At 52.3% G+C, this 26789-nt stretch overlaps 12 protein-coding genes and 1 pseudogene across 13 annotated transcripts; 9 read left to right on the top strand and 4 right to left on the bottom strand.

Moving 5' to 3' along the window:
- Positions 1-1075: 1075 nt before the first annotated feature.
- GCG54_00000432 (uncharacterized protein) lies at positions 1076-2542 on the top strand (the record flags this gene model as incomplete). Its single annotated transcript, XM_045400570.1, has 1 exon — positions 1076-2542. One exon carries the CDS (start codon positions 1076-1078, stop codon positions 2540-2542), a length of 1467 nt encoding a protein of 488 aa, XP_045269545.1.
- Positions 2543-2819: 277 nt separating this feature from the next.
- Positions 2820-3431, bottom strand: GCG54_00000431 (Peptide methionine sulfoxide reductase MsrA; the record flags this gene model as incomplete). Its single annotated transcript, XM_045400569.1, has 1 exon — positions 2820-3431. The coding sequence occupies one exon, from the start codon at positions 3429-3431 to the stop codon at positions 2820-2822; it is 612 nt and encodes a 203-aa protein (XP_045269544.1).
- Positions 3432-4419: 988 nt separating this feature from the next.
- GCG54_00000430 (uncharacterized protein) lies at positions 4420-4671 on the top strand (the record flags this gene model as incomplete). Its single annotated transcript, XM_045400568.1, has 1 exon — positions 4420-4671. The coding sequence occupies one exon, from the start codon at positions 4420-4422 to the stop codon at positions 4669-4671; it is 252 nt and encodes an 83-aa protein (XP_045269543.1).
- A 1343-nt stretch (positions 4672-6014) lies between these two features.
- On the top strand, positions 6015-8033 carry GCG54_00000429 (uncharacterized protein; the record flags this gene model as incomplete). The annotated part of the gene is made up of 3 exons (XM_045400567.1): positions 6015-6577; positions 6648-6829; positions 6892-8033. The coding sequence occupies 3 exons, from the start codon at positions 6015-6017 to the stop codon at positions 8031-8033; spliced, it is 1887 nt and encodes a 628-aa protein (XP_045269542.1).
- Positions 8034-8767: 734 nt separating this feature from the next.
- GCG54_00000428 (Versicolorin B desaturase) lies at positions 8768-10496 on the bottom strand (the record flags this gene model as incomplete). The annotated part of the gene is made up of 4 exons (XM_045400566.1): positions 8768-8939; positions 9010-10141; positions 10208-10277; positions 10329-10496. 4 exons carry the CDS (start codon positions 10494-10496, stop codon positions 8768-8770), a joined length of 1542 nt encoding a protein of 513 aa, XP_045269541.1.
- Positions 10497-12275: 1779 nt separating this feature from the next.
- On the top strand, positions 12276-13499 carry GCG54_00000427 (uncharacterized protein; the record flags this gene model as incomplete). The annotated part of the gene is made up of 3 exons (XM_045400565.1): positions 12276-12497; positions 12589-13049; positions 13109-13499. 3 exons carry the CDS (start codon positions 12276-12278, stop codon positions 13497-13499), a joined length of 1074 nt encoding a protein of 357 aa, XP_045269540.1.
- Positions 13500-14591: 1092 nt separating this feature from the next.
- Positions 14592-15759, top strand: GCG54_00000426 (Aldo-keto reductase; the record flags this gene model as incomplete). The annotated part of the gene is made up of 3 exons (XM_045400564.1): positions 14592-14701; positions 14756-15109; positions 15180-15759. 3 exons carry the CDS (start codon positions 14592-14594, stop codon positions 15757-15759), a joined length of 1044 nt encoding a protein of 347 aa, XP_045269539.1.
- Positions 15760-16256: 497 nt separating this feature from the next.
- GCG54_00000425 (Vegetative incompatibility protein HET-E-1) lies at positions 16257-17586 on the top strand (the record flags this gene model as incomplete). Its single annotated transcript, XM_045400563.1, has 3 exons — positions 16257-16367; positions 16407-17353; positions 17379-17586. 3 exons carry the CDS (start codon positions 16257-16259, stop codon positions 17584-17586), a joined length of 1266 nt encoding a protein of 421 aa, XP_045269538.1.
- Positions 17587-17589: 3 nt separating this feature from the next.
- GCG54_00000424 (Vegetative incompatibility protein HET-E-1) lies at positions 17590-20124 on the top strand (the record flags this gene model as incomplete). The annotated part of the gene is given in 3 exon segments (XM_045400562.1): positions 17590-17643; positions 17658-17799; positions 18377-20124. 3 exon segments carry the CDS (start codon positions 17590-17592, stop codon positions 20122-20124), a joined length of 1944 nt encoding a protein of 647 aa, XP_045269537.1.
- Positions 20125-20549: 425 nt separating this feature from the next.
- Positions 20550-21896, top strand: GCG54_00000423 (uncharacterized protein; the record flags this gene model as incomplete). Its single annotated transcript, XM_045400561.1, has 1 exon — positions 20550-21896. One exon carries the CDS (start codon positions 20550-20552, stop codon positions 21894-21896), a length of 1347 nt encoding a protein of 448 aa, XP_045269536.1.
- Positions 21897-22030: 134 nt separating this feature from the next.
- On the bottom strand, positions 22031-23140 carry GCG54_00000422 (uncharacterized protein; the record flags this gene model as incomplete). Its single annotated transcript, XM_045400560.1, has 1 exon — positions 22031-23140. The coding sequence occupies one exon, from the start codon at positions 23138-23140 to the stop codon at positions 22031-22033; it is 1110 nt and encodes a 369-aa protein (XP_045269535.1).
- Positions 23141-23665: 525 nt separating this feature from the next.
- GCG54_00000421 (Trans-3-hydroxy-L-proline dehydratase) lies at positions 23666-24700 on the top strand (the record flags this gene model as incomplete). The annotated part of the gene is made up of 1 exon (XM_045400559.1): positions 23666-24700. The coding sequence occupies one exon, from the start codon at positions 23666-23668 to the stop codon at positions 24698-24700; it is 1035 nt and encodes a 344-aa protein (XP_045269534.1).
- A 176-nt stretch (positions 24701-24876) lies between these two features.
- On the bottom strand, positions 24877-26480 carry GCG54_00000420 (annotated as a pseudogene). Its single transcript has 2 exons — positions 26165-26480; positions 24877-26086 (listed from the first exon to the last, which is right to left on the bottom strand). Coding segments are annotated over exons 1-2 (1526 nt in total).
- Positions 26481-26789: the final 309 nt, after the last annotated feature.

Raw genomic sequence — 26789 nt, 5'->3', positions numbered from 1 at the left:
AGTCCAGTCGCATCGCACGGGATACCGTACCCGGTCAGGCTGACCCGCAAAGACCTGATATCTTGGCTTGGTACCGCAGTATGCCTTGGGATTCGAAAAGCCGTGAGGTGCGAGTCACCTTATTGGCTGATAGCAATGTCATCTGACATGCATGCTAACCATTCCTCCACTTGCCTACTCTACCCCCTTGTCTTCCACGATACCCCTCTCTTAAAGTCCTACCTCTTACTCTGATCCCACAAACTTTCTGAAACAACGCTGCAAAGTGTTTTCGAGCCGCCTTTCCAAAGAAATTGATGCCCAGCTTCAAGCGATGGAAGAAAATGAGACAGAACCGGATGTACCCTGTCTTGTCTGCTATGACCTCCGACTTCCAAGATACTTCTTCAACGAGCCAGATCGATTTAAGCGGCAACTAGAGCTCGCTCGAGAGCTAAGCGGCTACGAACCTTTCGACAAATATCGGCGTCTTTTCGTGGAAGCAAAGTCGCTGGATGCTACTGCAGCAGCCGGATGCCTATCATGCGCGCTCCTCAAAGATGTTTGGGGGCGGCTTTGCCATACAGACCAGCTGTGTGTAGGAGAAGGTGACATGGAAGGTCGATGTGGGTTTTACTTGAATCGTCCTTTGAGCTGTCCGTTTGCAGTCGGTCTTTTTCTCCGTTTAGAGGATCATTCCTATTTGATTCACACCTTGGAAGGTATAGTCGCGCCGTACAGCCACACAGGGACTCAAACAGGCTCAAAACTAATGACAAGACAAACCCTAGGAGAACCCTGCCCTTGGGATGCAATACCCTCTCTACCTTGGAGTGGCCACTTACCGTCGTTGGATCAAGTGCGGCTGTTTGTCGAAGATGCATTCGATCAGCGGCTGTCCTACATGCTGCAAGATCATGAAGAACTACTGGTCTTGCCTGCCCGTCTTGTAATGCTACACGACGATCAACCTCAGGGCAGCATAGGGCCGGCAGCACCACTGGAAATTCGCCTCATCGAGACATCATCAATTGCACAGACCTTTGAGGATGATGTACGCTACGTCGCCTTGAGTCACTGTTGGGGCTCGCCAGACATGGCCGCCCAAATGCTGCAGACTACCACGGAAACTATCGGCGCTTTTTCTCGGTCGATTCCGTGGGCAGACCTAACAAAGACATTCAAAGATGCAATGCTCCTCACCAAACATCTGGGCATTCGCTACATCTGGATTGATTGTCTGTGTATCGTGCAAAATGATGCGCAGGACTGGGCTGTAGAGGCTTCTCGAATGGCATCAGTATACGCGAATGCTCATCTGACTATTTCCGCCATGGGAGCTACCGATGGGCATCAGGGGCTTTTTATAAACACTGGCAGTGAACCTATACTTCGGCGCGGAGTTCATGAGATCAAGCTCCCTGGCTTGCAATATCCCATCTACGTTCGCTCTGATGCGACCTACGGAAGTTCGGCGGGGTTTGATCCCCTCAAACCGACCAAGATGCCTCTGCTACACCGGGGCTGGGCATTCCAAGAAAGAATCTTGTCTCCATTGATGTTACATTTCACGGAGAGTGAGTTGAATTTCGAAGACGAAAGAGGTAGGAGCTCCTGTGAATGTAAGGAGTTCAACCACTCCATCGAGGGTATTTCTGGCCGCGATTGGTTGTTCAGGACGGTAGATTCATCCTTGGGCTATCAGTCATGGTACAAGATCGTGGGGTTGTATGCGCCTCGCTTGCTGACCTCCGAGGCTGACCGGCTCCCTGCATTGTCAGGCATCGCTACTACTTTCCAGCGACGGTTGCCTGCGTCTGGGTCTTACCTCGCTGGGATTTGGGAAGCGGACATCCTAGGAGGGCTTCATTGGTATGTATGTGGAACGGTTCAGCCCAGACTGCAGCCGACGTTAGCTCGAGGGACATTGCTATCGGCACCTCCGACGTGGTCCTGGGCTTCCGTCGGGAGTAGCAATATAGGATGGCGTGGGTACGACGCCACGTCTTATTCTTTGGTCGAGATCATAAGCTCGACTTGCTTCCCACTTACCTCAGATGATAAGGGCATGGTCGCTGGTGGTCGCATTGCCTTGCGTGGACGACTGTGCCTGGCCACTCTAGATCTGAGTCCCCACTCAGTGTCGGGGAGATGCTCCATCTCGCTGGCTGACGAAAGCCTGATCAACAATGCGCCTCTGCAGCAAGATGTTAGGCTTTGCTCCGAAGAGGCCCTCCCTGCGGTTTACTTTCTGCCACTATCTATACGTGAAAGTTACAGTGGCCTGTGGTGGGATTTATTTGGTCTCGTTCTCTGCCGAGAAACCAAAGAAACCACGGCGACCAACAGGGTCGAGCATTCATCGAAGGATATGGCTACCTTTTCGAGAGTAGGCTGTGCATTCACGAGGGTTGAAAACAAGACACTGGTTCTGCTTACTGGACGTAATCGTGACTATCAACTAACTCCTATGGACAAGCGTGAGGCTGCGGCCCGGTTTTCCGAATGGCGCGACACAGTCTTCAACAGTTTTGGACAAGAAGAGGTCCTTGCAATTGTCTGAGTATCAGTTTACGCAGCATTTCTCGCATAGCAATGTAAACTCGAAGGTTCCCCAAAGTTCTAAGCAAAGTTCATTGCTAGAACATCATTGTCAATAAAGCGGTTGAACGCTATCATACCCCAGCCAGTACCATCTCGGCGGAACCCAGCCAGATCATCCCTTCCCGTCCCCATCTTGATATCATGATCCACATGTTAAAAGAAAGACCCAATCCCAATCACATCGCTCCTGTTACTCTCTATCGTCACAACCTGCTCTTTCCCTCATCCTTCACTAGTCACCCCTGCAGCTCAGGGAACGTCCTCAAAAAGTGGCTCGGGCACTCATACCCGCTCGGGTTGTTGTGCAGGTACAGCTGGTGGTACTGCTCCGCATCCCACCACTGCCCCGCGGGAATCACCTCCGTCACGATCTTGCCCTTGTACCACTGCTCGTTGGCCAGCTTCGTCACCTCCTCGGCCGTCTTGCGCTGCTCGTCGTCGTGGTAGAAGATGGCGCTGCGGTACTGCGGGCCGGTGTCGGGGCCCTGGCGGTTCGCGGTGGTGGGGTCGTGCATGCGGTAGAAGAACTCGAGGAGGGCGCGGTAGGAGACCTGGGCGGGGTCGTAGACGACCTGCAGGGCTTCGGCGTGGCCGGTGTCGCCGCCGCAGACGGCGCGGTAGGTCGGGTTGGAGAGGTCGCCGCCGATGTAGCCGACGCGGGCGTCGATGAGGCCCTTCTGGGCGAAGTGCTTGCGGTAGAGGTGCTCGACGCCCCAGAAGCAGCCGGCGGCGATGGTGGCCTTTTGCGCGCCCGGAGGGAGGGCGGCGCCGGTGGAGGAGTTGGCGGCGAGGGACATTGTGGTGGATGTGAAGGGGCGGGTGAAGCGGGTGAGGAAGGAGAAGGGCATTGTGGACGAGAGGAAGATTGCGAGGAGGAGGGTGAGGGCGAGGGTGCGCAGAATGGTGGTGAGGGGCGGCGGTTGGAGCTGCTGGAGCTGCGCGGTGGGGTTTCGGGGTCTGGGATCCAGGTCGTGATTTTTGGGCGGTATGGCGACGGGGGTGTTTGATGCGAGAAGCTTTGTTTTGGATGTTTCACGGGAAATTGACGAGATTCTTTGGTTAGCAGAGACGCAATTGAGATTAACAGGAGAATGAGATATGGCTGTAAACTGAAGTTATATAGAAGAGACCCTGCGTCATGCTTCCGATTCCAAAGCACCGGAACCTCGTGTCACCGCCCGCCCCTCCAACTGAGTCGCCCCCTCTGGAGCATTCGGCAGAGACAGCAGCGGCAGCAAAAGAGAGCAGAAAAAAAGTCGTTGAAGTCACCATCTGGGTTTCTCATTCGCCGGGCGTCCCCTGTGGCGGGGACCTGGAGTGCATGACAAATCGGGGCCGGGATTCGGAGATCCTTCTGGGTGGAGGGGTAATCTGTACGGATAGGTAGCGTAATCTGCATGGAGCTATCCACGTGACGTGCCTCCTCAGTAAGCTCGGGCCTTATCGATAAGAGCTGCAGGAGCTGTTTGTTGGCTGAAGACGCGCCGCCAGGCTGTGTTGGTTCATGTCGGGGGACAAATGTGGAATCAATGCCCTTTGGACTTTCGCAAGCGTTTTGCATGATTACATATGCATCATCCGTCATCATGTCTGATGCATCTGCTCCTTCGAGACGCCTTGAAACGACGACCGGCAGTAAGCGCAAGGCCGAGAGGCTGCCATCATGCGACCACTGTGGTGCCACGTTGAATGAGCGGGAGCAAGAGTTTGGCGAGTGCGAGAGGCACACAGGGAACTGAGTTGATTCCAAATATTTGTTCTTGGCAACTAATCTATCACTGGGAACGCAACGCGTCCGGAAAGCGGGTGAAGGTCTGGCGCGGACAGAACGGGTCCATGGAGGCAAAGGCCCTGCTTGAGGCTGAGGAGAAGGCCAGGAGGGAAAGAGAGTATGAAGAGGTGTTCGCAAAGGAGCCTCCGACGGACTTCGACAGGGAGGGGCAATGGAGGCGTCTTGCGTCTGGGAAGTGGGAAAAGGTTGAGGATGAAGAGAAGCGCGAGCCGGAGTGGAAGCGTATTCTGCGCTTGTGGAGGGAGAGGGTAGCCGCTGGAGGAATGACTTCTGGTCAGATCGTGGCCACGCTCTAGCAGCAGCCCATCATCGACGCCGTGAAGCTTTATGATGCGTTGATCATGGTTGTTCTTTTTGGATTGTTTTATGTCGTGATAAAGCCTGAAAGTCTAGGGGGATTATGTGTGTGAATTTGTGGTAGTCATGGTGAAGCGGACTCTCTAATTTGAATTTGGCATGCCCCATAAGAAACACCGAAACCTGCCCTGAGCAGCTTTCAAGTTGTCTTCTCCAGCATACACGAGGAATCCCGCTGCGTTCATTCATTTCTTAGAACCATCAATCCACTCTCACGGATTGTGGCCACCGGCTCTAGCGGCTGCTCGTGACTGATGTCGTGGAGCTTGAGAGTGTTAAGGATAGATGGTGTTTTTAGAACTATTTTGAGCTATAATGAAGTTCTGGTTACACGAAGGGCTATCCTGCGCCGAATGATCTAGCAGGGGCACCAATCTGTTGTTGGTTTCCCGGTGACGAGGCGCAGCAAGACGTCTGGGGGCTTACATGCAGGGCTTCAATCAGGTACCCGCACCCACCTTTGATGATGCCGCAGCCTCGCCAGATGTCAGCAACCCAACTGTGCCAAAAACAGGCTCGGCTAAGGTCCGAAACTCTTGTTATCTGGCACAGGGTTTGGGGCACACTCAGACCTGCCCATTAAGGATGAGGCGCGCTTACAACAGTTTTCGAACCACACGTCCCTCCTTTCAAAATTCCGCCGGTGGAGCCGACTGTTGGTTCTATCTATTCACGGGACGGTATGCTTAGCAATGCGTGGCCGAACGTTATCACTGCACCTGGGAAAAACAAATCGGGATGTAGCTGCACGCACGTTTTGACGCTGTGTTTCTGCCAGCTTGCCTCACGTGGAGTCCTTGCCAAGTGTGGCATGCCTTAAAATGACCTTATCAAGGAAGTAGAACCCTAACAGTCTGCATGCCCCGCCTGAAATATCTCGGATTACGCCTAAATGGGCCCATTCTCTGTGTTCCTAGTGGCTTGGGGCGGCTTGGGACTCGGAAGTGCATCCAGAATCGGCTCCCCCCTGCACACTTCGAAGATCGGGTACATACACGCAACTGGAGCTGGACAAGGGCTGAAAAGCACATAACAGGGAAAATTTAATAATATTCAGGGCTATCACCAATCGGATTCTCTGTGTCAGCGGGTTCTGGAGGCAAAGAGTGCTTAAGTAAACTAGCCTGGCCCCCCGCTCATGCATGTTCCCCTGTTGGTCGCGCTCTCCTGTCTGATGCTTATATTGCCGCGCTTTTACCACCTTCGCGAATCGCGATGGCGTGGTGATGTCTCTCGACCATCATCCGGTTACAGTCTCTCACTTGCACTTGCCGCAAAAGCCATGGGCGTAGTAACATCGTACATCCATAGGCGACAAGATGACCTTCACCTATGGCCGCCAACCCGCGAGGCCGCTGTTGACGACAATCTCTCACCACATCAATCTGAAAGCCTTCTGTCTGAGGGGCGTCTAGCCGGGCGGAAGAATGCAAGCGAGATTGAAGCACACCAAGTCGACGGGTCAACTAAGGAGCTCTTCACAACAGCCTCAACAACGACGGCGAGCTCGGGCTCGTTCCTTCGATGGTGGTATTTCGAGATACTTAGCTGCGGTTTCGCAACAATTTGTCTCATCGCACAGGTCGTCGTCCTCTCCCTTTACGACGGGAAGCTCCAGGACAGCTGGACCGCTCAAAGTTTGACACTCAATGGTCTCATTGCCATACTGGCAACGTTTTGTCGGTCCGCTCTCATGGTTCCCATAGCAGCCTGCCTTGCCCAGTCTAAATGGAATGCTATGTCGGGGCGCAATGGAGATTATCGCCTAGAAGACGTCGCCGCTTTCGAAGCGGCATCCAGAGGCATGGGCGGCAGTCTGCAGGTTCTAGCAAGGTTCAAGGGCACGTACGTACCATACGCCTCTTCTTACATTGCTGATTTTGTGTTCAACCTGACGTCATGAGCGCCTTCATAGACACATTGCCTGTCTGGGAGGAATCCTTACCATTGCCACCCTGGGCATTGGCATCTCTGCTCAGCAATTGGTAACGGTGCGAATTGACAATGTCCCGGATCTGGAAGCTTCTGGTGTTCCAGCCCCTGGGCCCGTGTTCCCCCGTACGGCGATAGCGTATGGAAGTGGAAGATCAACAGGATGTACGTAACTCCTCCATATCAACCGCAGTGCCCACGATACACCGTTGCTAACCGATACTTAGTGCCATTCTCCACTGATCTTGCCTTGAGCGTGGGATTTCTATCCGACCATGTCAATTTCCTGGAAGTGGTCTGTCCGACGGGGAACTGTACGTGGCCAATCATCCCTACCATTGGTATCTGTGGCGCTTGTGACAACGCCACAAGCCGTGTCAAAGTCCTTGACCGGGATCCAAGCTCATGCGGGGTTGTTCTATCCGAGGGGGCCAATTTTGGTTTTAGACCCTGCGATGATATCGATATCGATGATGTCGAAGACGAGCTGGAGTATAAGTATTTCACAATGCAGACACTGACGTCCACGGGCGAAACGGACGGGGTCCCATTTCCCGGAGGTCCCAGAGAAGACCGCTTAATATTCGGCGAGTTTGCGGTCATTGGGACTTTCCTCAATGAGTCAGATTGGGCTAATCATCCCATCCCGAAAGACCCTCAGGCATATCACTGCGGTCTCTGGTACTGCGTTGAGGCCCATCAAGCGCGTGTAGACGCAGGCATCTTAAGGGAGGAGGTTGTCGGAGCATGGAGTGAAGCACGTTTTGACTTTGACTCTGACCGAGGGACCTTTCAGAACCTACCAGACTCATTGTCCGCAGATCCGGACGAGGAATTCACAGTAATTGAGCCCTTCACCATCTGGGACCTCAATGGTAATGCAACTATAGCCAGGTATAAGGCGGGCAGTTCGTTTTATGATGAGCGAACGACGCGCGGACAGGCTCTGCATGAAGCCTTTGGCAATATGGACTCGTTCATCGCTAAGGTCGCTCGAAGTCTATCTAACGATATCCGTGCGACTTCCACCCCAAACTCGATGCGCGGCGCCTGGTACCAAGGAACCTCATACATAAACCAGATCAGCATCGTCGTGCGATGGCCCTGGATCACGTTTCAGGTAGTTGTGGTGCTGCTCTCCTTCTTTTATCTTGTGGCCGAGATGATCAGGACGGCAAGAATGCCCGACGTACGGCCTCGGAAAGACGATGCGCTGGTACCGCTTTGGATCGAGTTGGACAAGGATGTGAGGGAACAGGCTGCCCAGGGACTCGGTGAGCCTGATGGCATCAGACGGCGGATTGGCAAAGATTCAGTACAGCTTCTGAATGGAGGAAAGAGAATGCGGGTTTCAGCTGCTATAGGATGATATTTATGATAGGTAAAACTATATATGTAGGGGTCAGGTCGTTCTTAATTAGTCTGACTACCTTATGATACGTAGGTGAAGAGGCTGCTTTACGCTGTGGAAGGCCTCTGGAGATGCATGTATTAAGGTGTTCCTACTTTCAGGCCCTGCTGGAGTTGCTGCTAATGGACAGCTTTGCGACAAAGTCGTCACCTCAAAACAATGCACGATCAAAGCGCTGGCATTGCTCTTGAGAACGTTGAATGAAAAGGCCCTTGGAATCTTTACTAAGGCTTCCCCAGAATGAATCGTCAAGAAAGAGTGCCGGCGCAAAGTGATATTGGCGGATGTTGGAAATGCTGCTCGGTCGTCTGGAGTTGCCAGCCGTGAGGAGTTACAGCTTTTGGATTGAGGCCATAAATCGCCCCAAGTGAGTTGTATCCCAATCAACAGAAGTATTAAAAAGGTCTGCGGACCTCTTTAACAATAAAAGATGCCAAATGCTGATAAGACGTTTCATGATATAAGAACGAGCCACTTCACCTTGTAATGCCTCATATGGACACTGGAACTCTCGCCGTTGACTGAGCGGGGACTAAAGATGTTCGCAATTAACGCCGTCTATGTAGACATCAATCTACATGGAACACATCCATCAACCAACCCAACTTCATCCCAGTCCATCGACTCTTCAGCCACAATCAATAATACATTCAACCTCCGACGACCTCGACTGATTAAAAACAGAGGCAACCTCAGTGACTAGCCACCCGAGCCTTGATGTGCAGGTTTTGCCTGACCCACAAAGCGTACTGCGGCAGGTTGTCGAAATCCTTCCCGATCCAGTCCAAGTCAGGGTTCTCCAGTTCCATGTCGAACGTCCAGAGCATCTTGGCCAGCGTCACACGCACTTCCATCCAGGCGATACTAAAGTTGTAAAATAAGGCATTAGTCTTACTTCCTATGCACGGGTAGCTCGAGGAGTCATGGAACTTACGGCTTTCCTCCGCATCCGCGGGCACCAAGCGAAAAGGGCTGGCTGGCTTCCAAAATGTCCCCGCCCTTGCCCAACCATCGATCCGGGTTGAACACCATCGGGTCCTTGAAGTTGTCGGGATGAAGCCCCGCGACCATCGGGGCGATGGTCACCGGGGTGCCTCCAGGAAGGAAATATCCATCGACCGTGTCGCCGCCCTTGGGCACCAGACGCGGCAGGATGGGCGGCGCTCCCGTCGGGAGACGTAAGCCCTCGAGGCACACGCGATGGAGGAGCTCCAGCTTCTCGGCGGACGCATTCGTAATCTCGGCACTGGTACGGAAAGCAGCCCGCACCTCGGCGGTGACGCGGGCTAGAAGGTCCCTGTCCTTCAGGAGATAGTAAGTCGTAGACGTCATAACCGCCGCCGTCGTCTCAGTGCCCGCGCCGATGAAGTCCCATGACTGCGCGGCGAGCTGGATCTCCGAGATGTCCATCTTGGACTCGGCGCGCTGCTGCAGCACCTTGGTCAGGAAGTCCTTGCGTGTGGTGGTGTCCTGCTCTGCGACGCGCTTCTTCATGACCTCCAGAGCGAAATCTCCGCCCTTCCGCGCGATGCCTTCGAGCTTCTCGACCTGGCTCCGTAAGAGGACGCGGCCGATGGGCCCCAGAGGCGGGAAGCGCTTGACCGCCTCCATGAAGCTGGTGAACCCCAAAGACTCGTTGAGTTCGCGGATGAACTTGTGGGGCTCCTCCAAACCGATGGCGCCAAAATCTTGCCCGAAGGCCAGGTCGCCGATGATGTCGAATGTCATGGAGCTGTAGCCGAAGGTCAGGTCCACGGTGCCGCCATCAGCCGTCTTGGAGCGGACGTAGTCGACGAAGCGGTCGATGTAGTCGATGATCATGGGCTCCATCTCGTTCAGAAAACCGCGTGAGAAGGCGCCGCCATACAGGCGGCTCATCGCAGCGTGCTTCACAGGGTCGCGCTCGGTGATGATGGAGCGAATATCTTGGGCGGCGTAGATGCTCAGACCGTCATACCAGGTGCCCTTGGTGAAGGGCTGGTGTCCTGAGCGAGGGCCGTAGATATCTTTCCACGCCTTGGCTGAGCTGAAGCTGAGTTCGTTTGGTCCGTAACGGACGACATGGCCTGGACATCAACGATCAGTCATCAGTGCTGGCGGTGGTTGTGCTATGATGATGATCAGGCACTCACCGTATTTGCTATGGAGTCTGAGTAGCTCATAGGATTGCTTTCCTTTGAACACTGACCACAGATGGGGGATCTACTAATGTCAGTGATGTAGCCAAACAAAGATCTGAAGGGTGGTGCTTACGATGCTAAGCTTGTTTGCCACAGGGCCAGGGAACTTGCGTAAGGGATGGAAGTATAAATTGTAGACCACCTTGAAGACAACATAAAGCACTATGGCCCCGATGGGAAGTAAGACATATCTCGGGACCGGTGCCTGGTCGATGATGTCGATGATGTCCTTGATGTCCATCGTGACGCTTGTTGTTTTCGAGCGGTACCTTTCGTTTACTTCAAGTCTTAACGAAGGAGGACGGACGTCATTTTATGATTGCGGTTGACGAAGCACTAGCTGAATCGTGTTTACTACGTTTATCGTAATGTCTACCTTCTTACTGGATACTACGAAACTTCCTCAACATGACCGCGGTTCTGGAAGCTGCCTTACACCCGAAGTCCCTTACCGCCGGCCTATTCCTATGTGGGCTGTGATTTTAACTTTTCCTCAGCGTTGTATCACAATATCATATGTCACTTGGCAACATACGTTGAGCAAGGCACTACATAGCCAGGCAGCAACACCGATAGCTGCTGAATTGAGGCAAATCGCCGGTCTAGAATCCTCCCAAGACACTTACACGTATTCATCGGCTTCGCCTGCTCCCCGCCCAGTCTGGCCGTGCTTGCCGTTACATTTGATGCAGGTCTGACAACAGTCCTCAGCACAGTTGACTCGTACTACCCCCACAGGCAATACTTGCCATGTTTAGTAAAATACGGTAAGAAGACTCGGCATAAACTCAAAGGGACTTTGGACCCTGAAGGGTCGGCCACGAGTCCAGGCTGGGCCGCGCATATCAAGGCAAGACTTGAAACTATCGCTTAGCCGAGAACGGGTTAGTAGACGCAGACAACCTTGCCAACTTCGCGCGCGGCGACCTCCGCTGCAGAAAGCTTGTCTGGCGTTAGACGAGATAACTCGTTCTCGTAAAAGCGCCGATTTACGGCGGGCACAGCGATAAGTGGATCGACGACTTTGGGCCCGAGACTAAGTACATGTAAGCGCGACGTAGCACTGATCGACACAGAGAAACCCGTGACCGAGGCGGAGGGGTGAACAGCAAGTAACAACATAGGGAAAAGACGGGAATCACTGATAACTTCCGTGCCGGTACGGATGTTCGAGTCTCGACAATGACGACTTGGCGGAGCGATTGACGATTTACGGCGCAGTCATGGCAGTAAGCGAAGACGTCGTAGTGACTGGAGAAGAGACCCGCATGAGTGTGGAGAGACGAGCCCGACGCAGTGAGCAGCAGGGGAATAAGCGACCAGGGAGTAAGCAACTAGGCAAGAAACAGGGCGTACTAGGCAAGAAACAGTGCCAAGATCCGCCCAGGTGCCAAACAGATAAGGCGGCGCAGTGAGCAATAATGCAGTAAGCGAAAACGCGGCAAAAACACGCAAAGAGGCGAGGCGCGGCCCGCTCGGGCCTAGGGCGGTTGACATGTTGAAAGTGAAGTATGTAGCCAATAGCGACAACGCAATCGGTTCAGGATCGTGACACAAGGATTCACAACTCACAACGTGCTAAGTTCACAAGGCAGTAAGCGACGCCCCAGTTGGCAGGGGAAAAGCTCCATGAGGTGGCGAGCATGAGATAAGAAACAGGCTACCAGATCCATGGATGAAGACGCCAGAATTAGCCAATAGAGATGTTACACTAAGCTAACCGCGTACCCTGATTTGGTGCGGGGCCGTGTAAGCCAATTGGCTACGTAACATCGTGATCTGACTTCAATTCAAGTCTCTGGGGATTGAAACGAAGTATCGGTAACGAGCCCGGGCAAAAGGCCGCAGGCCGCGGCGAATTGTCAAAGAATCTAAAACCAGAACTGCTCATGAGTCACGTAGTGTTGATGAAGATAGTTATTAAAACCACGCCATTCGTAATGTACATCTGATCATGTTTGCTTTTTGAAGTTGTAAGATTGCATTTCCTCAACACGACAGTCCAAGTTCAGCTTCAAATATGGCACTTTCCACTGAGAGCAGGGCTCTTGGAGCGGCAAACCCTAAGCTGGGCGTCATTTTCTCAAAACTCGTCCACGATCTCAAATACCAAGCGCCTCAACATCCTAACACACGGCCTGCGCTTGAAGCTGCTATGCTCAAATATGCCGCTACTTCAGGAGCTCCGTACGAGTCTGAATATGCGCAGCGGTACTTCGACGTCGGCCTTACCCTCGCTTGTGTAAGGCTTCTTCTTGCCTCGATGACCCCAGCGCTGTCCGCCTCGAGTTCGACATATACTCAGACTCCCACAACTAACTGCATGTGTTCAGGCCTACTATCCCACTCATCCCTTCGCCGTAAAACTACACATCGCCATCTACTCCTGGCTAGCCATCTACATCGACGACGATGACGCCGGAAACGATGATCTAGCTGGCTTCCAGGAGCGTTTTCACAAGGGAGAGCCTCAGCCATCTGCTCTGCTGTCGCGCTTCGCAGAGGTACTACATGACATGTCGAAATACTACGAACCTTTAGTGGCCAACTTCATTGTGTGTTCGACGTTACAGTTCGTCAACGCTACCTTACTCGAGAGACGCGGCGAGTTCCACGGTCTGAAGCACTGCAAAGAGGCAAGCGGCTGGCCCGACTATGTCCGCGACAGGAGCGGAGTACCCGAGGCATATGCCTACTTCATCTTCCCGAAGGAACAGTGCCCGAACATCGGACAGTATATGCAAGGAATACCGGACATGATGACTTATATTAACTACGCGAATGATATTCTATCGTATGTATGATCATATCCTCAGACCTGCTACGCTTACTGACACATCATCATCGCCACAGATTCCACAAGGAGACCCTCGCTGGCGAGACAGACAACTACATCAACACCCGGGCCGTTTGCGAGCAGCGCGAACCTCTTGCCGTGCTCGAAACCGTCGTTGCGGAAGCAATCGAAGCAAACTCGCGCGTGGTTGGGCTTCTGCGCACAAGGTCGGACCCCATGTACGCCCTTAAGTGGGATGAGTTCTTCAACGGCTATATCTTCTTCCATCTCTCAGCGAAGCGGTACAAGCTGCATGTGTACCCTGGACTGGCACATGAGGGAGTCAAAGAGCTAGTGGATGAGGGAGTCAGTGGGCTGGCGGAGGCAGTCAAAGGACTGGAAGAGTTTGGAGGTCAGAGGGCGGGTGACATGGAGAAACCTGCGGTCGGTGTGCTGCAGTGCGCTTAGGCTGTACGTTTTCTGTGCTAAGTTGTGAGGAGTTATGGATGCTTTGATCGGAAGAACATTAGATTGTCCTGTAAATAAAAATACTACGTGTGCTCATTGATGATTGTTGTTAGCTGTTGCTAGAAGGAAATGTAAGATGCTTGATCCCTGCCCAGTGATGCGAGCGAAGATCTTGGAGGATCCGCGATTTTGCGCATCGGCAACAAGGCTCTCGAGGCAACCTATGGAAGCAAGACAACCCTTGTTTCTTTTCGGCAAAGCCCGCACATGCGGGCTAGAGTTGAAACTTTAATATTTGATCTCAGAGGCTTAGCAACACGCACAACGATAAACTTTCCAATTATGTCTATAATCTAATTTCAGCCTCAGGACTAACATTATATATGGATTTCATTGTCCGATGCCTTAGTCTTACGAATCTCAGGAAATACAGTGTCTTTTTTTTCTTACACGCGTTGAAAAGAGGATTTGCTTCGAACAACCTTCAGCATGTGAGCAGTATCCTGCCTTCAATTGACGTCATCGCCCAACTTCATAAAGTCTCATCAAAATACGGTATTCAACGCCACGACAAGACTTCTGCGCTTCGTCTTTTGGCATCCAATGCCGAACTTCCAACAGACTGATGGGGTGGAGGAATGGCAAAGCACGGAGTTAAGATGCGTCACCCCGGTAGCTGCCATGGATTATGCAGCTGCATTTAGCGGCCTTAAGGCCGGGGGTTGAAGACAGGACCGGGGTCCATCCGCTGCGCCGCACCTGGAGCACTGGAGGCACGCTGATGAGGGGTCAACGGTCAACCTTGCAAGCTCAAGCTCAAGGATGGACTTTTGCGACTGATCGCCTGCACGACCGACTGTTTGGTGCATTCGTATCTTGCCAGGAACAGGCCTTTCTCGAATCGTCAACGAGCGGCTAAATGCACCTTGCTTACACCCTTGGGACATGTGGGGAAAGGGAGGCAGAACTATGAAGGCACGCTGATAACCATCTTCCAGCTCACATACCAACATACTGACGTCGCCTCACCGAGCTCATTCACCAGCATAGCATCCGATCCTACATCTTCCTCGCCTAGCACCTTGGTTCATCATGGCGCCTCCAACATCTCTACCCACCAAGCCTCTCGGCAAGACGGGACGACAGATACCCGCCCTCGGCTTCGGAATGATGGGCTTGAGTACAGCCTACGGACCCGTTGGGTAAGATGCTCCCTGTGTGCTCTTACTTGGGACACAGTTCTGACCCTCTCGTAGCACTGACGAAGAGCGTCTGGCGATTCTCGACCGCGCCTGGGAGCTCGGCTGTACGAACTGGGACACAGCCAACGGCTACGGCGACAGCGAGGTCTTGATCGGGAAATGGTTAAAGTTGCACCCCGAGCGTCGCGCCGACGTCTTCATAGCTACCAAGTTTGGCATCAAGTTCACAGTCAACGAGAAGGGCGAGTGGAACATGTCGGCAGACAACAGCCCAGAGTTCCTCAACGAATGCCTTGAGGGCAGTCTGCAGAAGATGGGTATCGATTCCATTGATCTCTTTTACGTCCACCGCCTCGACCCCAAGACGCCAGTCGAGAAGACGATGGAGCTACTTGCCAAGGCGAAGAAGTAAGTCAGGGCTCGGGTCTGCTGTCGTGGAAAAATACTTGTTACTCTGATACTGATACCTTTATCTCAGGGACGGCAAGATCAAAGCCATTGGCATCTCCGAATGTGCCTCCAGCAGCATCCGAAGGGCATACACCGTCGCGCCCGTCGACGCCATCCAGGTCGAGTACAACGCGTTCCAGTTGGACATCGAGAACGAGACGGGCACAAACCTGCTCTCCACCTGCCGCGAGCTTGGAATCTCCGTCTTCGCGTACGCGCCACTCGGTCGTGGGTTCCTGACGGGCCAGATCAAGAGCACCGACGACTTTGCGCCCGATGACTTCCGCCGCATCGTGCCACGCTTCAGCCCAGAGAACTTTGACAAGAACCTGGTTCTGGTCGACCGCTTCAAGACATTCGCCGATAAAAAGGGCTGCACGCCGGGCCAGCTGGCGCTCGCATGGTTGTCGGCGCAGGGCGACGATATCATCCCGATTCCCGGGACGAAGAAGCTGAAGTATCTGGAGGAGAATGTCGGGTCGGTCAAGGTGCAGCTCTCCAAGGAGGAGATCAAGGAAATCAGGGCAGAAGTCGAGAAGGCTGAGGTCTTGGGTCACCGTAACCCGCCGGGTATGTTCACCGAGTACTCGGTGACTGCTGAGCTTTGAGGTGTCCTTAGGTGCGGTATCTATTCAAGCTGGTCTTGTTGACAGAAATTGAATCCTCTAAATTGAAGCCTGTTTATCCTTCGAACTAACTTAAGAACTCAAGGACCTGGTTGACGTAGGAGTGGATATTGCTCGATTATGTTAGCAACCTGGCGTTCAAACCCAGAAAAACGACATGCTATTGGTCCTGCGTTACTGCACGCGGTTGGTCCTCACATATGATGGGTGGTCTGCTTGCAGCTCATCTCGAAACCCCCCCCTGTCAGCGAATCAAAGTGTACTCCGTGTTATTGACAGATGGATGCGAATTGATTGTGGCAAGGGAGCTGACCCCGCTCTGGCTTACCTTTTCTGTACCATTCTTCACTAATCCATGATCTCTCAACTTTCATCTTCTCGGATTCAGTCAGCACCCGTGATCTTACATACCAGAAAAAGCACACTCCAGAACCCGGCGTACCTGTCGTCACCACTCCCCAGTCATCCTCCCCTTCACAATGCGTCTTCTCCATACGTCAGAGCTCAATTTGACCGATTTCAATGCCATCCTATCACACACATGGGCCGATGGAGAGGTCTTGTTTGCAGATCTGCAACGAGATCCAACAGTGAAAATTGGCTGGGCCAAAATCACAGGAGCGTGCTAGGTAGCTAAAGATCTCGGCTGTGAATGGATCTGGATTGATACCTGCTGTATCGACAAGTCAAGTAGTGCAGAAATATCAGAGGCCATCAACTCCATGTTCCGGTGGTACAAGGAATCCGACATTTGTATCGCCTACCTGGGGATAGGCTCGCGGAAAGGTCTTACGGAGCGTATCGCAGAAGCAACTGGGATTCACACAAAATACACAATGTTCCCTCCCAGTCCAATTTCTCAAGCAAGCGTTGCCGAACGCATGTTCTGGGCTTCGCGTAGAGAAACAAGACGTGCCGAAGACATTGCTTACTGCTTGCTGGGAATATTCGACGTCAACATGTCGCTCATTTACGGAGAAGGCCGCAATGCCTTTAGAAGGCTTCAGGAGTCCATTATGCAGAAAACGGACGACCAATCTATCTTCGCGTGGGGCGAGAGGAAAGGCATCTCGACCTTACTACTTACCAAAACCTGGCGTTTATTTCTCGCAGACCATCCCAAAGCCTTTCGGCAATCGGCCAACATTATTCCATTCGAGACACCATTCACCAAATCCAGGATCAGAGTCAATCACGATGGCGTCACAATTCAAAGTCCGATGCGGGAAGCAATCCATCATCCCTACGAAGAGCAGGACTCGGAAAACCGATGCTTATTATTAGCCCCCTTGCTATGCCAGTATCAGGACGATCCGCTCAACTGCATTGCGCTGATGCTCACTTGCGACAAGATTCGCAAACCCGTGCAGGATTCTAATTCGGCGCCTAAGAGTTATTACCGTCTGGGAAACGAAGTCTCTCTTGCGCCCAAACGAATGTGGATACCGGAAAACCTCTTCCCAGCTTTTCTGTCCTACAAGTTGTCCCTCGTGACCGAAATGTCTAACACACGAGAGAGGTGCATCATCGAAATTGCCGCCTTCATATCATGCCAAACCTTCAACCAACTACATCGGTGAATCAAATTGCGTGGAAACTAGTTCTACCGGTGCTGTTACGGTTGATTTAGGGGCCCAGACTTGCTCTTCACTCTTTAGCGAGACGTTCCATCTAGGGGTGCTGCAGTTGGTCCATCTGGAATGGAACTCAAGCCGCAACGTTACTCTGATCTTGCAAGTTCTCTACTTCCGTTCCAGCAGACGCGATTTGGGACAGTTTCCTGACTCAAAGTACTCATTTACGGCATAGCCAATGGCGTACTATATGAACCAGCTTACGGTATACAATACGAGTCTGAAAGACTTGGTAAATTGCTAGAGTCCGAGACAGACATGAAATCGCACGGCGCGGGAATCGAATTGTCTTTTGCACGTGTCTGTCTTGGACTTCACCGGCCTGGAAGTGAAAATTCAACGGATAATGCCTCAGTTGATGGCTTGCGAGTAACTGTGTCTCGGGACAGTCAATTTGACCCCAATGTTTTCATCCTTGATATTGAAGATGACAGCAGCTTGATTCGGCCGAGATAACGATTGAAGGATACTTTGACTCGTTGCATCAAACACCTGTTGGTTTTCTTCCATAGAACGTTTTCCATATGAAGCCATGCTGAAGTTACATTGAGAATGACCTATGAGAAATAAACAACTTCGTCAAGTGTGCCAATCAAAGTGGCACAATGCATGTGTAAGAGGGATGGACCAATTGTAACTAAACTTCAAGCAAAGTTATACTGGGTCTTGTAAATGAATTCGAAGATCAATCTCTACCTTCTAATGCCCGAACGTCACGGAAAATTCTTTTCCAGCCTCAGTCTTTCATTGGATGACTCAAAAACATGAGGTACAAGTCCATCATACGGACAGGGGTCTAGCGCCTGCCCAGGTAGACTATCGAAAACCCCGCTCTTACGTTACGCAAGATGACATTTTGCTACCTAATTGTCTCATTCAGCTGCAAGCACTCGCCGGGCACATCTCGTCGCAAAGACTGGCCATCGTCATGCGTCTCCTGGACACCCGCAGCTTCGAACTGGCAGAGTTCGTCGACAACGTCCCCAAATACGCAATTTTGTCGCACACATGGGGCGTCGAAGAAGTTCTTTTCGACGATCTCCAGGGAGGAGGCCGCCCCTCAACCGGTGCTGGATGGGCTAAGGTTAAAGGCGCGTGCGACCTGGCGCGCAGCCGTGGATATGCCTGGATCTGGATTGACACTTGCTGTATCAACAAGAGTAGTAGCGCGGAGCTCTCGGAAGCGATCAACTCGATGTTCAAATGGTACCAGCACGCCGAGGTGTGCTTTGTGCACCTCGCAGATGTCGGCTGGCACGCACATTCTGCAAGTTGCAGTGAGAAGGACGACGAGCGAATACGTGGCAGCCGATGGTTCACGCGCGGATGGACGTTGCAGGAATTGCTTGCCCCTAGACACGTTGAATTCTATTCCGGGGGAAGATGGCGACTTATTGCCACTCGAGCGGAGCTGGGTGCGGTCATAACGAGTGCAACGACGATCGAGAGTGATTACCTGAATAACCGTCCTTTGCACACAGCGAGTGTGGCGCAGCGAATGAGTTGGGCTTCGAGAAGACAGACGACAAGAGTTGAGGATACGGCATATTCCCTTCTAGGCATCTTTGGGGTCAATATGCCCCTGATATACGGAGAGGGCGATAGGGCGTTCCAGAGATTACAAGAGGCCGTGATCAGGCAAATCGACGACCCATCCATCTTCGTTTGGGGTTCCATATCCGACCTGGACGATCCGATGCGTAAATCCATGTCATCACGGAGTCTCCGGGAACCTCTTCTCGCACCTGGACCACATTCGTTCGAGAACACCGGCGACGTCATCCCCTTTCGGATGCTTGGTGTCGAAAGCAGGCTACATCTCGATCATAATGGCATAACGATCACAACACCACTATTGAAGCAGCGTCCGTCTAATGGTTGGACACGAACAGGGACGGAAATCTTCCTGGCACCGTTGCAATGTCGGCGAAAGAGTGAGCCGCTTGATTGCATTGCGTTGTATCTCTGGGGCGAGAGTTCCGGAAAACTGGAGATGAACTATTCTAGAGCCTCGAAGCTGCTCGTGACCGTTCCGAAGACTGTGTGGCTGGACGGAGACTTGTCTCCTGCTTTCATACGGTTTATGGCTGGACAGAATCGGTTTCACCTAGGATCTGGGATCGACCGCGGGTGCATTGTGAGGAGCGTTCCGAAGGGATACCGGGTGGTGGAAGTCTACCCGAAGATTGACAATTTCAAGGTCAGGTCATCCATTGTGCCCTTTGAGGAACGCATCAAAGAGTCGTACGGCCTTACCTATCCCGCCATTCTTCTTCTTGAGGGATCCTCGGCAGATCAGCGCTTGGCGTTGGTGCTCCAGTTTCAATACCTTTCTCGTCAAGACGGCTCCGCGACCGAGCCATCTTTTGTGGGATCTCCAGAGTGGATGATCAACCGCGTCATTATTATGCCCAAGGAGAAGAGCATAAAAGAGATAGCAGGGATAGTGAGGTCAGACGCGAAGCGGTGGACGGCGGATGAAGTGCGAAAAATGACAAACTCAACGATGCGGCCTGGGAAAGATTCCTTATCCTCACACCCGCCTAGTCAGCTTGAGCTTTGTGACAAATTTGACGTCACAGTTTCACAGCACCAAGCGTACGGATCAAGGTTGTTTCTCGTTGATGTGAAGGATCCATCGGTCGAGGACGAGTCTGTGGAGGCAAGGGTTGAGAGCGAATTCCAGCTGACGACGCGGTCGGAACAAAAATAGCGCTTAGAAGATGTCATTGAGACACCAGACTTGAGTTATGTACCTATTCATGCACTCAGAATGGAAATGGGAGAGAAAAACGGTGGAATAACTTTACGATGGTATGTTTGCAGAGACATGGATTTGTTTTCAGTAACACAAACAAATCTGCAGAACAAAGCCATTTCTTGCATCTCCAGACAACAATTGATATGCCTGTGGAACCAAAACCAGGACATCTCGAATCTGCGATTGTCATATGTACTTGCCTGAAGTTTCTCCAAATCAAATGGTTCCGCATGCGGATGTGATAGTCGAAAAACCCCGTTCGAGCACGAGAGACGTCCATCCGATCGATGTTAAAAACCTCTTGTCAGTCTCGTTCTCAAGTAGTCTCCGATTCCCATCCTGTAATCACTTCCGTGCAACCAAGCTGAAGAGTCAACATGCCCGTCACCATTCAAATTGCCGACCATCCTGCCAGAACCTGGTCTCAGCCAAGAGCTACCACCGCTGATGACGTCCTCCGAAAGGCCTGCCCGAGAAACGGCGACGAAGCTTATGACTGGAGCCCTGAGCCTACGCCTAGAGACCCAAGAAGACGCCTCCCAAAGAGAAACGTCATCCAATCCTCTTTCTCGTCTGAGTATCTTCGCAAAACACATATCACACCATCGCAAAACGGGTTCTTGTGGGCTGTCTACCATGCCTACAGTAACCATCACCATCTTCACATCCGACCAGAAGACATTTGGTTCGCAATCTTGACGCAATTGAGCTTCTACATCAATGCAAATTCTGAAAGTCTTAGGTCCCTCTTTGTCGAGCATGAGGGGCGCAAGAAGCTTGAAATCAGGCTCTCAACATCTACAATGGCGTCGACTGACTTCGGTGGCCTCGCACAACGCTTCTCCGAAATGATCTCCTCAAACGTCAAGGATGAAGAATTGCATGATTGGATCATGCCGTCGTTCACGACCACATCTGATAGCGACCATGTGGTTGCATCGATCCTGTTCATGGGAGCAATGCAAAACTACTTCTCCTATGAGGCAACACTGATGTGCGGTCTGCCATCGGTGACCCTTCAGGGAGAGGCTACGGACTATAAAGACATCCTGGACCGCCTTGACAAAATTGAGGAATTTGGGGACGAGGCAAAGCAATTTGTCAAGTTGATGAGACCTATCCTTGAACACATGATTATGTCGTTCGATACACCCGACAGTCCGCAAGTCGAGATGTTCTGGAACAGGATCGCCACATTCCACCATGGAGGCAGCGGCGGTGACCATGTATCTGGATGGCTGGGTATCTTTTCCTTCTGGAAAGCATCGGGTCAGACTTTAGCGGGCTCATCTGATGACTGGCGACCTCGTATTGTCGATGGCATTCCGCGAGTAAAGGTGTTGATGTCAGAATTTGCGGCTGGGACCGCATCAGTTCCTCTTATAGTCAGAGAACCCGGAACGACGCACCATTGTACCATGTCAGCAGGATCAATCGGTATCCAGGCAGCTCGGGACGGTTCCGGTGAAAACTTCGACGACGGTCTGGAAGACTACTATGGCATGCGAGCCGGTCGAGGTGAAAATTCTTATGGTATTTGGCTCAGAGATCTTCATGCCGGCCATGTGGGTTCCAGAACGCGTGAGGAAGGACCGAGCCAGTTCTCCGACTTGACAAAGATTCGATCCTTGACGGGATGGGTGATGTGGGAGGACATGTCCGACGGCGACGGCGTGCCTGAGTCCGGTACAGTGGACAGGCCGGGCAGACAACGACGACGGTGACAATCAAGCTTGAACGAGTCAAACGACTATCAATGCAGTCTTGGTTCGGAGGACTAGAAAGTTTGAGAATATTATCGGCATTTATTTTCCCTACTGAACCTCAAATGCTCTATCACTATTGACAACAAAGCAAATCAAAATTCAGGCACAACAGTTCCGGTTCCTGCTTCCTCTGCAATGGCCAATAGCGCGTTGCCAATTGCAAGATCCGTCGTGCTAACACCAATGTTCTTGTAAACCACGAGACCTTCCTCAACCCATCTCGACAGGTCTTTGTTGTTTCCCGCCCGCCGCGAAAGTTCAACCTCACCCACCTCCACCAGGCTGTCAGGCTGAAGCTTGCTTTGGATGACTTCTCCGGCATGATGCAGAGCACCTTCACGGTCATCTGTAAGAACTGCACCCTTCGACTCCTTGCTTCGCTGGAAACCTTCGCCAACATTGCCGGCGGCGAAAAGAAGCAACTCCGGATCGAGTTCAATCATGTTGGGCTGCCAAGATCCTACGGCGGAAATGAAAGGGTACCGATTTGTCTTGCGTCCTTTTGTAATGTATTCAGCGGGGAACAGCGGGCTCGTGGTGCCAACTGTGCAGAAAATGGCGTCCACGACGGACAGATGATCCTTGATTTTGGATTCATAATCGGGGCTAGCAGGAGCGAGGTAGTCGATGGTTGTCGAGGAATTCCACAGCCTTTGATTCTCATCTTTGATTCTGCTGATCAATTGCTGCGCACGCTCCTCGGAGCGATTTACGACGACGATAGACTTGACTTCGTCTCCACGCAGGGCCAGAGCCAATCGGAGATGCCAAAGTGCCTGCTTCCCAGCACCGAAAACAATGATCTTGTCCGTGTATCGTCGCCAAATATAGGGAATCAGAGCGGAAAGGGAAGTACGGTACCCGGTGAGCTCTTCGGCGTTGATGATACCGGTCGGGTAGCCATCTTGATCACACAGTGTGACGATTCCGTGCAACGCTCCGGCGGCTTTTGAGGATGGCGCCGGCGTGACCACGATCTTCGTTCCAAAGCTGTCCGAGGAGGAAAAAGGCCGGAAGAGGCATTTTTGGCCTTCAGGTCTGTTGACTACGCCGACCTGAGGTTGATAGTCCTTTTCTGTGCCTTTCGAAACGTTGACTAGGCATTTCAGGAGAGCATCTCGGAGACGCAAGATGCCATCTTTTTGCGAGTTGATCAAGATGTCGTGAACGACCGCGTCGCTGAGAATCCGAAGGCCACCCATGATATCGATGAAATCTGGAAAAGCTGTGTTTAATCGGTCTTGAATGTGCCCTTGATGACGATCAACTCATTCGGCTTTAAAGATGTTCGCGGGGTAAGATGCCGATTTTCGCAATCTGATGTAAGCGGATCTCACTATCGGCGGAAACCTTCCTTTCTAAGCCATCAACCACGCGTCAGATAGATCCTCTAGATAACGGACTGACCTTTTCCAATCATCCCGGCCCGAAACTCTGCCAGGAAAATCCTTCGTGGAGACTTTAGAGCCTGCGAAATGCCCCGGATTGGACCCCGATCGTGTTGGTTACCCCGCCCGGATGCGCTTCCGGTCGGATCGGTATCTAGGTTCCGGATGTCGGGCCCCACCAGCCGACTCTCCCTCGGTAGTACGGATCTCCGTGTAAGTCGACATAAAAGTCCAAGAGGTGGCAATGAGGTCAGTCGATTGATTGCTTCTTGCTCCCAAACATCGTATGACTCAAAGGCAAACTGACGACTGGCTACTTTCTACATCATTGTTTCCAAAATGACCTTCGGCCGGACATTCAACGTAGTTGGAGCGCACTGCGGCGGCGAAGTCTGCGATGTCGTCGTCGGCGGCGTTCTCGATGCGCCCGGGAAAACAATGTTCGAGAAGATGATGCATTTCTGGAAAAAGAGAGACAACCTTCGGAACCTTCTCCTTAACGAACCCCGTGGCTCATCGTCCATGTGCACCAACCTGGTTCTTCCGCCCTGCAACCCGGAAGCTGACGCCGGCTTTATCATCATGGAACATGAAGAGTATCCGCCCATGTCCGGTGCGAACACCATCGCGACAAGCACCGTCCTCCTCGAAACGGGCATGGTGCCGATGCAAGAGCCTCTTACTACTCTGAAGCTGGATACAGCCGCGGGGTTGGTTACAGTCACAGCCGAGTGCGAGGCCGGAAAGGCGAAGTACGTCGAGTTCCAAAACGTTCCGGCATTTGTGTATGCTTTGGATTTGGACATTACTGTCCCTGGATTTGATAAGCCTGTCAAGGTCGACATTGCGTATGGAGGGATGTGGTATGCGCTTGTGGACGCTGCCTCGGTTGGTCTTCAGATTGCATCAGAGAATGGACGTGAGCTAGTCGAAGTGGGCGAGCGCATCAAGAGAGCTATCCAGGCGCAGACAGACCCGATACACCCGGAAAACCCTGAGATTAGGGGTGTTACCGTTTTTGAGTTTACCAACCCTCTTGTCAGCTCGGGTAACAATAAGGAGGCTGTCAACACGGTCGTGGTTTCGCCCGGTCGGTTGGATCGCAGCCCCTGTGGAACGGGTACGTGCGCGCGACTTGCCGTGCTACACAAACGGGGACAACTCGCCGGGGGCGAATCGTTTGTTCATCGCAGTGTGATTGGAACCGAGTTCATTGGGACAGTCAGGAGTGAAGCTAGGGTTGGGGAATACGATGCTATTGTGCCGGCGGTTAAGGGAAGTGCTTGGATTACTGCCTTCAAACAGGTTCTACTTCACCCCACGGATCCTTTCCCAGAGGGTTTCAGAGTTGGAGATAAGTGGCATCTTAGCTAGAAATAAAGATGACATATTTTTGGACAGTAACACTGGAGTTTCTTGTTACCATGAAATAAGTTTCTTGGGTTGGATGATGAACTCTATAATTACGTGATGTTTAATGTAGTGCTCCTCAATCTATCGCAATTATTATCTTTCCAGTCTCCCTATACGCAGTGTAATATCACAATCTCTCAAATCTTCATTCTGGTTTGCGTGTCCACAGGCGTCGCGCGAACCATCAACGGCTTCTTGATCCACAGCGCAAAGGCCTTCTGGTTAGTCCAGTCCTTGCTCTCCTCACAGAGCTCGAGGTCGTACGAGAAAAGCAACGTAGCCAAGATGAGTCTCATCTCGTGCATTGCCATGTTCTGTCCCAAGCAGTCGCGCGGGCCAAACCCGAATGGCTTGTGTGCATCCAGAACATCTCCAGCATACGCAGGGTCCGTCTTCAGCCATCTCTCTGGGGCAAAGGTCTTGGCGTTCCTGAAGTTGGCTTCGGATTGATATGTCGACCAGTGGTGAACTGAGATGCGAACTCCCTCGGGTACCCATTTGCCCATGATCTGTTGACCGCCGGGCATGACTACTCGGGGGCTACCGATGGGGACTGGAGGGTAGACGCGCAGGGACTCTTTCAGAACGGCGTTCAGATATTTCAGGTCCGCAAGACGCTCGAAAGTCAGATCGTCCAGAGTGGAGAAGCTGCTGCGGATCTCTTCGAGGAGAGTCTTCATCTTATCGGGGTTGGCGAGAAGAGTGTAAACGCATCCGCTCAGTAGGGTGGCTATCAGAATCAGTCTCGAGCCCCTGAACATTCCAAAGACGTTGAAAGCTTACCAGTAGTTTCGGATCCAGCAAGCATGAAAAGCTCCGCATTTGAGTGCATCTCCTTGATAGTGAGCTCCTTGCCCTCCTTCGCGGCCAGAACCAAGTTCCAAACGTCGGGTTGGGTGGAGCCGCTCTCGAGACGCTGGTTGACGCGCTCCTTTGAATGCCTGCAATGGGTAACGCGCTGCTCGGTAACGGACTTTGGCTCGAACTTGGTGAAGATGGCATTCAGGATCGGGTAGTAGTTGATGATGGACACGATGGGCAACATCTTCAGCGACTCGAATATTGACTTGACCCAGGGACTGAACTCATTCTTCGCCAGCAGGCCCAGGGGCTGTCCGAAGCAAAGCTCGGCCATGACGTCAAAGGTTGTAAAGTTGAGCAATTGCATCATTTCCACGGGTTCCTTTCCGTCTTTGCCGATTTCAGAGATCTTGTACATAAAGAGGTCCACATATTTGCGGAAGAGAGGCTCTTGCTGTCTCAGAGCACGCTCTGAGAAGGCTGGCGAGAAGAGACGACGGACTCGCGCGTGGTTCTCCGTGTTAGTGGTGAGAATGCTAGGTACGCCTGAAAAATGTTAGCATCGAGGTTAAACATACCAGACACGACCGCCGCAGCTGAGGCGCAAGTGATGAACCCCCTTACCGTTGACGGGCTGCACAGAGAATTCTTGAGCTTTCTCCTGCACCTTGGGGCCATGAACATCATCCCAAGCCTGAGCAGCCGTGTAGCTCAGATCAGTAGGGCCGAAACGAACAACAGGTCCATACTGCTCATGCAAACTCTTCATCCACTCGATGTCATCACCTCTGAGCGCGACAAGCCAGTACGGAATCCGGGTGATTGCGCAGATCTTGGGACCCGGCACATCGGCCAGTGGGTGGAGCGTAATGGAGTAGATAGCACTACCGAGCAGGTAAATGGCCAGGAGGCCCACGCCCAGGAGAATTGTAGCCACCATCGCGGTAGAACGAAGGAGAATCGCTTTGCGAAGGCTTCGCAAACACGCGACTGGGAGGAGATGTGTTTAAGAGAGCAAACAGATACTCGACTGAGGGGCATCGACGAACTTCGGTGGGAAATGGACAGAAATTGATGAAATATGACCAGCATCTGACTGGCCAGTTCACAGGACCCCTGATGCATCCCGCCCCCCCACAAAGCGCCAACAGACATTCTGCAACGGGAGGATGGGGACGTGCCGTCCGGACTGATTTTGGGAGATATCAGTCTCCCTCTATGCCGAAGACGGCAGCGATAGACAGGGTTC

Source organism: Colletotrichum gloeosporioides, assembly GCF_011800055.1.
Source record: "Colletotrichum gloeosporioides strain Lc1 chromosome Unknown consensus_12, whole genome shotgun sequence".
Classification (NCBI taxonomy): Eukaryota; Fungi; Ascomycota; class Sordariomycetes; order Glomerellales; family Glomerellaceae; genus Colletotrichum; species Colletotrichum gloeosporioides.
This window is presented reverse-complemented; position numbering and strand designations above follow the sequence as displayed.